General features: G+C 39.7%; 1 protein-coding gene across 6 annotated transcripts in view; it reads right to left on the bottom strand.

Moving 5' to 3' along the window:
- Positions 1 to 1,270: 1,270 nt before the first annotated feature.
- The window catches only part of ZNF202 (zinc finger protein 202), a 42,453-nt gene continuing 31,886 nt past the window's right edge, over positions 1,271 to 11,837 (bottom strand). For all 6 annotated transcript variants that reach the window (XM_072612882.1, XM_072612880.1, XM_072612884.1 and 3 more), the window contains one exon: positions 1,271 to 11,553. In XM_072612882.1, coding sequence (XP_072468983.1) covers positions 10,496 to 11,553 — 1,058 coding nt within the window. In that variant the 3' untranslated portion in view covers positions 1,271 to 10,495. The remainder of the gene's footprint in view (positions 11,554 to 11,837) is intronic.

Here is an 11,837-nt window from a genome sequence, read left to right as displayed (position 1 = left end):
GTGCAGGTGGACTCAGATTCTAGAGTGTGCATGGGTAAATAACATCCCCTTCCTGCCACATGATGACTCTTCAAACCATTGCAGGTCTACAGGGTCCCAGGTGTGTGCATCAGCAGCCTTACTTCTTTTCCCTATACTGAATAATTAATGAGTTTGACATTTTTAAATGAATTGACTTCTTAAATTCTTACTATTCTTTCTCCAGGCCTGTGAGGTGGAGAAAATGGAAAGAGGAGTGACCTCAGGGGAAAGCCAGGTTTCAGTTCAAAACAACAAGGTGGGAAAAGTTCTGTTCTGGCCATGTTGATTTGAATTCTTTAGTGTCAGCCATAGGCCTGGAAACCCAAGTGGAAAAGACCCATAGGCATTTGATAATCCAAGTGGTAACACTGCAAGATGTTGGGCTCATTAAGCATTTGAGTTCCTAACCCATTTTTATGGTTGGATATTTGGAATAGTAAGAATTTAAGAAGGCAATTCACTTGAAAACTGTCGTCTCTGTTGCTGATCTTAAGGCTACTCTTCTACTTTCTGAAGGGCATATTTATGTCACCTTCTGATACTTATATGGCCATCAAGCAACCTCTAGATAACTTTTCCAAATTTTTCAAAGACTTTGGCATCTGGCTTGCAGCTCACTTCGACATGAGGAAAAGTGGGAGTTAATCTGAAGAAACCAATAGAAATACACAGGAATTCATCACTCAACAGAGTAAAATTTAAAAAGAAACGTACAGAAGATGAAGGAATAGTTAACAGAGGGCAAAAAATGTGGCATTGTTCTATAAACCCAGAGGCCTGGGTTTGCCCTAGCACAAACTGATTTGTCAGGCATGCTAAAACTCAGAATGAGTGAAGGTTGCCAGGGAAAGGTTAAGTGTCATGAGGACTCTGCCCTCCTTTTCTTTTTTTTTCTCATTTCAAGAAGAAATGAACCATAGCAGGGGCAGGATCCCTGCTTAGGGAGGGGGTTAGGGCAATGACAGCTGACAACAGAGCAGAAATACAGCTGCTTTACCCTTACTTTCCTTCTGCTTTCTCTGGCAAGGAGAGTGACATTTGTTAAAGAAGTAACAACGGAAAGGCTAACAGGAAGCTGATACCAAGATAAGAAGGTGTCTATTTATCTTTGATGAATTCAAACAACTTGGTTCAGACAACTATATTTTAAGAGTCCTGAAAGTACAAGCAGATGTGACATATGACATATCATGGAAATAGGAAAAGGGCAAATGTCCTTGATTCCAAAAAGAAGGGAGAATAGAGCGCACCCTTTAAAATGATGAATTTTACTTCAATTCCTGGAAAAAATCTATAATGGGTTATTAAAGAGATGGTTAATCAGCATTTAGGAAAGGAAGTGGGTATTACAAAGAACCAATGTGGCTTCATTAAGAACTAGTTGTGTTGGAGAGGAGCCAATATGGTGGAGTAACAGTAGGAACTTTCGAGAGCGCTCCCGCCAAACCCAGCCAAATACCTGTAAAAAATGGCTCTAAACAAATTCTGGAGCTGCAGAACCCACAGAATGATGGAGTGAAGCAAATCTCCAGCCCAAGACAGCCTGGAAGGTCGCCCTGAAGTGTCTATTGCACCACACTGGGGGCAGAGCGCAGTCCAGTGTGGGCTGAGTGCACACAGGGGACCTGAGTAGGCTTGGGGGCTGCCGAATCTCTCACACTTGTGGTGGTTTCATGAACCCCAAAACTGAGGATAAATTGGAAGGTCAGTGGGAAAAGCCTGTGGGACCAGTGTAGCAGAGTGGAGTGATCCAGCCCCAGACTAACGTGGCTGAGGGGGGAGGGGACAGAGAAATTCCAAGTAGCCACAGCAGCAGCAGGGGCAGCTGCAGCAGGGGCAGCTGCAGCCACTGTTTCTGGAGCTTTAATCTCACAGATTGTGGGGGGATCAAGTAGCTGACAGTACATCCCCCCACCCCCACTGGAAGCAGAGAACTACATTGACAAAGAGCTCAAAAGTCAAGTAAATGGCTGGGGAAATGAGTTAAAACTGGAAAAAGAACCAGACTACAGAAGTTTACTTTGGTGACAAGGAAGACCAAATCATGCAAACAGAAAAAAACAATGTCAAAGCTCCTCCATCCAAAGCCTCCAAGAAAGATATGAATTGGTTTCAGGCCATGGAAGAGCTCAAAAAGGATTTTGCAAATCAAGTAAGAGAAGTAGAGCAAAAATTGGGAAGAGAAATGAGAGTGATGCAAGAAAATCATGAGAAACAAGTCAACTGCTTCCTAAAGGAGACATAAAAAAAAGCTGAAGAAAATAACACTGTAAAAAATAGATTAACCCAAATGACAAAAGAGATCCAAAAAGTCAATGAAGAGAAGAATGCCCTAAAAAGCAAAATTGGCCAGATGGAAAAGGCGATCCAAAAGCTCACTGAAGAAAATAATTATTTAAAGATTAGAATGGAGCTGATGGAAGCAAATGATTTTATGAAAAATCAAGAAATTATAAAAACAAAGCCAAAGGAATAAAAAAATAGCATACAATGTGAAATATCTCATTGGAAAAACAACTGACCTGGAAAATAGATCCAGGAGAGACAGTCTGAAAATTATTAGAGTACCTGACAGCCATGATAAAAAAAAAAAAAAGAGCCTAGACATCATCTTTCATGAAATTATCAAGGAAAACTACTCTCATAATCTAGAACCAGAGGGTAAAATAGATAACTAAAGAATCCACTGATCACCTTCTGAAAGAGATCCGAAAAGAGAAACCTCTAGGAATATTGTAGCCAGAGTTCCCAGGTCAAGGAGAAAATATTGCAAGCAGCCAGTATTGTGGAAATACAATTAGGATAGCACAAGATCTAGCAGCTTCTACATTAAGGGATCTCGGGCTTAGAATATGATATTCCAGAAGTCAAAAGAACTAGGATTAAAACCAAGAATCATCTACCCAGAAAAACTGAGTATAATACTTCAGGGGAAAAAAATGGTCATTCAGTGAAATAGAGGACTTTCAAGCATTCTTGATGAAAAGACCAGAGCTGAATAGAAAATTTGACTTTCAAACACAAGAATCAAGAGAAGCATGAAAAAGTAAATAGGAAAGACAAATCATAAGGGACTTACTAAAGTTGAACTGTTTACATTCCTACATGGAAAGATAATATTTGTAACTTTTGAGACTTTTCTCAGTATTTGAGTAGTTGGAGGGATTATATACATATAGACAGAGGGCATAGGGTGAGTTGAATAGGAAGGGATGATATCTAAAAGAAATAAAATTAAGGGGTGAGAGAGGAATATATTGAGAGGAAAAAGGGAGAAATGGAATGGAGCAAATTGTCTCTCATAAAAGAGGCAAGAAAAAGCTTTTTCATTGGAGAGGAAAAGGGGGAGGTGAGAGGGGAAAAAGTGAAGCTTACTCTAATCACATATGGCTTAAGGAGGGAATAACATGCACCCTCAATTTGGAATGAAAATCTATCTTACACTACAGGAAAGTAGGGGAGAAGAGGATTAAGTGGAGTGAGGGGAATGATAGAAGGGAGGACAAATGGGAGGAGGAGGTAATTAGAAGTAAACACTTTTGGGGAGGGACAAGGTCAAAAGAGAGAATAAATGGGGGGGGGGCAGGATAGTTTGGAGGGAAATATAGTCTTTCACAACATGACTTTTATGGAAGTCTTTTGCATAATTACACATGTATAACCTATATTGAATTGCTTACTTTCTCAGTGGGGATGGGTGGGGAAGGGAGAGAAGTTGGAACTCAAAGTTTTAAAAATGAATGTTAAAAATTGTTTTTATGTTTAACTGGGAAATAAGAAATACAGGTAATGAGGTACAGAAATCTATCTTGCCCTTCAAGGAAACAGAGATGGGGATAAGAGGAGGGAGGGGTGTGATAGAAGGAAGGGCAGATTGGGGGAAGGGGTAATCTGAAATGATTGGGAGAAAATTTGCAACTCAAAATCTTGTGGAAATGAATGTTGCAAAGTAAAAATAAATAAAATTTTATAAAAAGAAAAAATATCAACCTCAAAAAAAAAAAATGGTTGTGTTTGATGAACCACACTGCCTTTTGTGACAGGGTGACCATACTGGTGGTTGAAGGGAATCCTAGAAGTTATAAGCATTTGATAAAGCATCTCAAGCTATTTTTATAAAGACTATGGAAAGAAGTGGATTAGATGCTACATTTAGATGTAGATTCAAAGAGTAGTTGTTAATGTTTCAATATTCATGTACCAGGGCTCAACTGGAGTACCCCAGAGATGTGGATATATATATATATATATATATATATATATATATATATATATATATATATTTTTTTTTTTTTTTACCAGTTTACATAAATGCACAGATTGTATGCCCATAAAACTGCAGGGGAGGATGATGGGAAGAGACAGGATCCGAAAAGATGCTGATAGGCTAGTCTGGGCTCAATCTAATAAAATAAAATTCAATAGGGAGAAGTGTAACGTCTTACCCTTGGATGAAAAAACTGTCACAAAACTGAGTGATGGAAGTGTGGTTAACTACCAGTTTGAAAGAGATACAGGGGTTTGGGTACACTGCCAACTCACTATGCATCAGCAGTGTGATATGACAGTCAAAAAAGCCAAATATCATTTTGGGTTCCACTGTGAGGCAGTTTGTAGGCAGGAGTTGGTGACAGAGTCCTTAGAACTCTAACTTTATCTGACCTCATTCAGAGCACTATCTCTTCTGGACACCACAGTTCAAAAAGGTAGTTGATAACCTGATGAACACCCAAAATATGCTAGCATGCTACATGAGGAATGACGGAAATGGGGATATTTAGCTTGCAGAAGACTCAGGGAGATATAACAGTTTTCTCAAGTCATGGGGAAGGGGAATTTGACAATTTCACTTTGACCCCAGATGACAGAATCCGGAAAAGAGGTTGCAGGTTGCCCAGAATTAACTTTAGGCTTGGAGTCAGGGAGAAATAAGGCCAATAAGAACTACCCTATGGTGAAATGGGCTACCAGGAAAGCTAAGAGATTCCCAGTCCTAGGGACAGGGGTAAGAGTGCATTCTTTAAACAGACTGATGGCCAATTGTCAGCTGCTATAGCACGGATTTCTTTTGCACGTATGCTTAAAACAGATGATTGCTGAGGTCCCTCCCAACTTTCAAATTCTGTGAATCATAGACTCCAATCCTTACTCATCTTCTGTCAACATCTCACAATCTTAAGCATTCATTTTGACAGTCTTCTATCATCTTGGCCATACGATTTTTCAGAACTGTAATTTCAAACCACTCCTCCACCCTCGTCACACACAACATATTCAAACTTTACATTTCACCATCTAGAATTGTGTAACTTTCAAGATCCTGAATTATCATACCCTATTCCTGTTATTACCCATCTTCCCATCTCTCTTACTCCTTCACATTAAAACTATTCTTCATCCTTGTGACTTATATTGTAACTATTAAATCCTTTCTCTATATTCCCCTATCTCCAATCCAGCTTCATTCACCTCTACAGCAAATCTTCATACTATTGTTTGCTGATTTACCATCTACGACTTCAGTCTCTTTTTTCCTCCAACTTTTTGCTCTTTTCAACTTTCTAAAAGTATTTATTAAAATTTCTGAGTACCTGATTTCTCCACTTCTTCATTTGGGATTTTGACTGTCAATGGACAAAGTAAATATATTTCATTTACTACAAATTGATGGTGGAACATCTTAGCTAGGCCCTCAAAACTGTTGGACAAGTGTTGACTATCACATACCACAGCAAGTTTCATGTCTTGTACCTTAAACTTAGGTTTCCAACAAACTACTTATTCACCAGCTTCAATGAGAAAATTAAGGCCATTTGAGGGGAGATCTCAATTTTATGTGCTTACCATGCATTACAGACATTTATAGATGTGACACATCCCTTTACTAGACTATAAGGTCTGATAACAATGAGTGCCTTTACTTTTAACTTTTTATTATCTCTAGGGCCTATCATAGTACTCTACAGTAGGCACTTAAACTTTTTTTTTTTAAATGGAACCATTCCTTCCCCATGCATTGTCAGATTCTTTCTACTGAAAATTTCTTTTAATGGCATAATCATTCTCCCAATCACAACTTTGGGGTTATCTTTGGCTCTTCCATCTCCCTCCCTCACATATCAAGGTTATTTATTATATAATGCTGATTCTCCCTTCTTGAAGTCTCTTGTATCTTCTGTTCTCCCTCTTTCAATGTGTTCTATAAGAAAATGCTAGGACAGCAAAGAGGCAAGGCATGGGCATACAACCCAATCAACTGAAAGAACTGGCAGACTGATGGCTCAACAAGAGGGAAGGATCCTTGACTTGAACAAGATGGGTATTTTAGAATTGGGATAAACCCAATTTTCAAAAAAATGAGAACAGAGTTATAGGTATGAGAGCTCATTAAAAGGGTAAAATGGTAGGATTACCAAGAATTGATGATGAAGGACTGGAAAGAGCACTATTTACTGGGTTAGAAGGCCTCATAGCAGAGTCACAAACTAACTCATCCCTCTGATGCTTAACTACCTTTCCCTATGTGATCTTGCATAAGTTACTTAATCACCCTAGGCCTTAGTTTCTTTATCTGTAAAAAAAAAAAAGATAATTTCTGGGCTTAATTTTAGTTCTAGATTTATGATGGTGAGATTATGCCAGGACGACTGAAGTTATTTAGCCTGGAAAAGATTTAGGGAAAGGAAAATGGATGACACAGCTGTCTTAAGGACCTGAAGGGCTGCCATTAAGAAGGTTAGACTTACTTTGCTTACTCTAGAAGACAGAATGAGGACCAATGTGCAGAAGTTGAAGAGGCAGATTTAAGTTTCATGTAAGAAAAAGCTTCCTGGAAGTTAGTCATCCAAAAGTAGAAAGGGTCACCTCTTAAGTTAGTGGGTTCTTTCTCATTATGTCTTTAAACAAAGGGTGGATGATCACATTCCATGTATGTCACGGAGGGTCTGCTTGCTCAGGTACGAACTTGACTAGCTGATGAGATCCTTTCCAAATTTTAAACTCTTGAGGATCAAGAATAGGCCTTCTCACACTCACCTCACTGTTTTTGATAATTACAAAGGCCAGTAGATGAACACCATGCTACATACACAAAGTATTTGAAAATATTTCTCGTGCTTCTCTTATGGATTATATGTACACATATATACATATACATACATATATGTATATATACATATATATATGCTAGATAAAAGTACAATTAGTTGAATGGGTATACCACAGAAGTCAACTTGGAGAGAGGTCTCTATTGGAATGTTCAAGGGATTTGTGCTTGGTATACAGTTTTAACATTTTTATCGGACTCAGCTAAAGGCACAGATGCATGCTCGTTGTATTTGCCAAAGAACAAAAGTTGAGATGTTAGAATAGAGAATCATAATCTATAAATTCCTCAGCAATTAATGGGATAAAACAATCAAGATACATGGTTTTACATGTGGGCAAAAAAAAAAAACTAAAAACTTCAAAAGTATAACATTGGGAAGGTGTGACTAAACACTTCTTGTGAAAAATAACTGGGAATTTTAGTGGATTGCATGTTTCTTGTATCAAGTATGGTACAGCACCACCAAAGCTAATACAATCTTAGCCTGTATTCAAAGGTTTAATTCCTGGGCAAATGTGTTACTCTTATTTTGATCAGAACACATCTTTGGTACTGTGTCCTATTCCTGGCACTGCATTATTGGAAAAGATATTGACTGACAAACTGAAGTCCGTCCAGAGGAAAATACTGAAGATCCTTAAGGAACTGAAAATCATGCAATGCAAGAACTAGTCGAGAGAATAGGAGACATTTAGTCTAGAGAAAATAGGTGCCACTTAAACTATCTTGAACTATTTAAGGGATACTTTAAGGAAGGGATAAGGCTTATCTTGTTCTCTTGAAATGCAATGAGTTCTAATGGAAGTTTTCAGCTGGAGGTTGGATGCCCACTTAAGATACACCTCTGTTAAGGAATGCATTCAATTTAATTGTTTGAAGCTTCTTATACGTTTGATTTCATGGTTCAATTCCTATTGCCCTCATCTTTGTTCAGGTTATTACTTTTTATTCTTGACTATTTTTATATTGAAAATATACATACCTTTGTGTTCTATTGCTATAATACCCCCTCTTGAATTTTTCAGAAGTTTCCACAGCCTGTCTCTTATTCTAGCAAAGAGGTACCTTTGCCTCATAAGCTCTAAACAAAGACCCAAAAGGTTAGGATACTCTGTCTTTTCCAAAGCTCAAGCTAAAACAAATTCTCACCTTGCCCATAAATACCACCATCACAAACCAGGGGGCTGCAGAATGACAACAATATGAAACTTAATTCCTATTACTGTAGCAACCTCTGTGGCTGCTTGTATGAAACCCATACAGAATCTCTTAAAATCCTCTCTTCTAGGCTTTGCTTGGTGTCATTATAGACCTTGGGCAAGTCACTTCAGTTCTCTGGGCCTCAGCTTCCTCCTATGGAAAAATGCTCATCACACTGGAGCTGATGTTATAGAAAAGCCCTGTCCAACTCTCAAATTCTAATTTCATAAAATAAGATTAGAAACTTTAACTTCCTCCAGTCTTGCCTTAGAGCACTTTTGCTAATGGTCTCTTCAGAAATCTTTATTAATGGTATAGTATAGTATTCAAGGACTTCTTCCTTCCCAGAGTTCTGGAATCTATCTCCTATGAGTGGGGAGATATCCTCCTGTATGTAGTCTTCCTCCTGAAAGCCCTCTCTCCCCATAAAGGGTGAGGTTGTACCCTACTCACTCAAAGTAGCTAACATTTAGGTCACTTCTGCTCCAGATACCAATGAATGGGCCATGCCAGTGCTCAGAAGAAAAATAACAAATCCTTCTGGGAATCTCAGAAAATCTAAGAAGTCACATAACATGCCTGAAAGTAGAATGAAATGAAAGTTCCTTTATAAGGAGGGAGCAGATACAGAGGTGTTTCATGCGGATGGAGAGCCTGGAATTGCCAACCCATTTCATCATCCAGGGCACAGAGGTCTATCAATAGCATAGGTGGCAAAGTAGAGCAGAATAAGCCAGGCATTGAATAGAGGAGTCTTCTTCCCTCTTGTGCTTTCATACCCAGACTTTGTGTTCCAACTATAGGAAAATGTTTCTCCTGTCTACCATACCCACATTAGACCAGTTTGGGTCCATGAGTTGCCATGGCAACTTGCTTTGTTTCCATGGCAACCTTCATCAGATTACAAGGGTTCTTGGGAGCACTGAGAGATTGCTGTTTTGTCACTAACATGATAACAGAGCTAAACACAAAATAAGAGGAAAAAAAAGAACTCACAAATGCATTAAAATAAACCACTCCTAATATGATCTTAGTTTCCAGGTGCTGGCTAGAGAAGTTGAGGAACTATGAAAACACCCAAAATCTTTTCCTGATATCAGATACAATATACTATAGAGAAATTGATGGGAACAAGGTATCAGCAGGTACCTCATCCCAAGTTGCTTTGCTATGGACACCTCAGAAAGGTGAGGATAACTTTTTTTTGATTTTATGAGGTGACAGTTCTTCACTTGGTAGATCTTCCCTTGGAACTAAGACATTCCAGTCAAGATGACTCTATTGCCATGGTACCTTTCTAAAATGTTACTACTCTTGAATTCTTATAAAAGCTAAAAGGGGAATAAGGGAAATTACATCTTTTAATTTAAATCCTCATTGTTTTACTTATTCCCCTACCTCATCTTGAGTAGAAGTATTTCCTGGGACAGAACCAGAAGAACCTGGTGAAAAAGGAAGGAGGCTAAGAGTGTGAATGAATGGCAACAGAGAGAGAATCTGAGGGAAAAGAGAGGCCCACTTTGGTAAAAGACCTCCTTCTCAGCTCCATCTCAGCACTGCTTACCACCACCTTGGCAACTGGGAAGGGAGAAGCCACAATGGGCCTCAAATAATAAGCCTTGAGTGCCTGTTTGGTAAGAACAGAATTCTCTGTCACTTCACCCTGTACCATCAAAAGAAAGTGCATGGACAGTGTTCTCCATTTTGAGATGTGGAAACTGAATCACATAAGGAATATGGGGTTTGTCTGTTCAGTGTTATCCAGTGAATTTGTGGCAAAGTCAAAGGGCCCTACATCTCCTGTCTCATTCAGGGCTGTCTGCTGCCATGCAGAAGCCCAGCAAGCCTGTGGCTCATGTTATGTCACTTTTTACTCAAGAAAGCCAAGATATCTTTAGAGACACCACAGCCTCTTCTAGGAAGGTGTCTTAACCACATCTCCTTAGCACTCTCTCACTCTCCTAACTTATCCCAAATATGTGGAAACAGGATCCCCCAGTGGAGAAGCCCTAATGGGGTAGCAGAGTAGAAAAAAGTGTCCCCTCAAAGGCAACAAAGATCGAGAGGACCTGCACAAGAACACAGAAAGAAGAGAGGCAAGCTCTGGGCTGGTCAGTGGGACTCCTTGTAAGAAGCCCCAGTTTCAAGGTGATAGGAAGGCTTTTCTCACAGCCCATCCTCAGCTTGGGAGACTTTTCTCAGTGCAGCTCTCTCTACACTTGAGTCCTGTAAGAGAGTCTTTTCTGAATGGGTCCTCTGATGCCTGATCAAGTGGTATCCTCTCCCGAAGCTTTTTCCACAGGTGGGGCACGTATATGGCTTCTCACCAGTGTGTGTTCTCTGGTGCCTGACAAGATGGTCCCTCCGACTGAAGCTTTTCCCACACTCGTTGCACCTGCAAGATCGCACTGATGCATGCCCTCGCAGGTGCTTGGCAAATGCTGCACTGTGGCTGAAACATTTCCCGCACTCATTACAGAGGTAGAGCTCCTCAGATGAATGGGTTTTCCGGTGAGCCAGATATCGTCTGTGGTCATTGAAGTCCTCCCCACACTCCCCACACAAATAGGGTTTACCTCCCAGGTGGATTCTTTGGTGTGTTGTGAGGACAGATTTCTGGCTAAAACTCTTCCCACAAACGCTACAGAAGAAGGGTTTTTCTCCTGTATGAGTTCTACGGTGCCTGACAAGGTCTGAGCTCCAGCGAAAGTGTTTCCCACATGTTTCACATCTATAAGGTTTCTCAGTTTGTGGGATTATCTCATGTTGGAATGACTGGGAGATTTCATCAAATCTGTCCCTGTTGTGAGGAAATACAAATGGTACTTGCAACTTGTGAATCTTCTGATGTCTGACAAGGTGTGAGCTACGAGTATAACTTTTCCCACAATCAGGACATTTATAAGGCTTTTCTCCTGTATGGGTTCTGAGATGCCTAATAAGATGAGAGTTGCAACTGAAGGTTTTTCTGCACACAGGGCAGTCATGAGGTCTCCCTAACAGTGGATGCAATTGTAAGTTCTCTCGAAGGCTCATGAAATTATGTGTTGGAGAAAGACTCGTACTCATTCTCTTTTCACTAGGGCTACTTGGCTCATCCTCAAGGAGTAGTTCCCAATCAATATTCTGGGGAATTTCTGGACTTCCCAAAATAGTTCTCTGAAGGTCCTCAATATTGATTTCTTCTTGTTCAAGAAACTCTTCCTCATCCTCACTCCTATCTCCTATTAAAATAATGACAAGAGAAAATGGAGAATCAGACACGGTGACATTTTCATCACAATGGGGAAAAGACAAAATGCAAACTGTAGGGAGAAATCACAGAGAAGTTAGAACTTATTTTATATTCCTGAGAAGGCTAGAAATTGGGAGAGAGACTCACTGACAGGAAGGGAGATAAAAAAAAAAATTACCTTATGTCCAAGCCCCATAAGGAAAGGATAGGAAGATGAGGGTTTCCTCTTGGGAGTTTAGACTCAGCCACAATCAATAGTTGCTACTGTGCCAA

This window comes from Notamacropus eugenii, chromosome 5 (assembly GCF_028372415.1).
Source record: "Notamacropus eugenii isolate mMacEug1 chromosome 5, mMacEug1.pri_v2, whole genome shotgun sequence".
NCBI classification, from domain to species: Eukaryota; Metazoa; Chordata; class Mammalia; order Diprotodontia; family Macropodidae; genus Notamacropus; species Notamacropus eugenii.
Note: the sequence above shows the minus strand (reverse complement) of the source record. Positions and strands in the feature narration are given on the sequence as shown.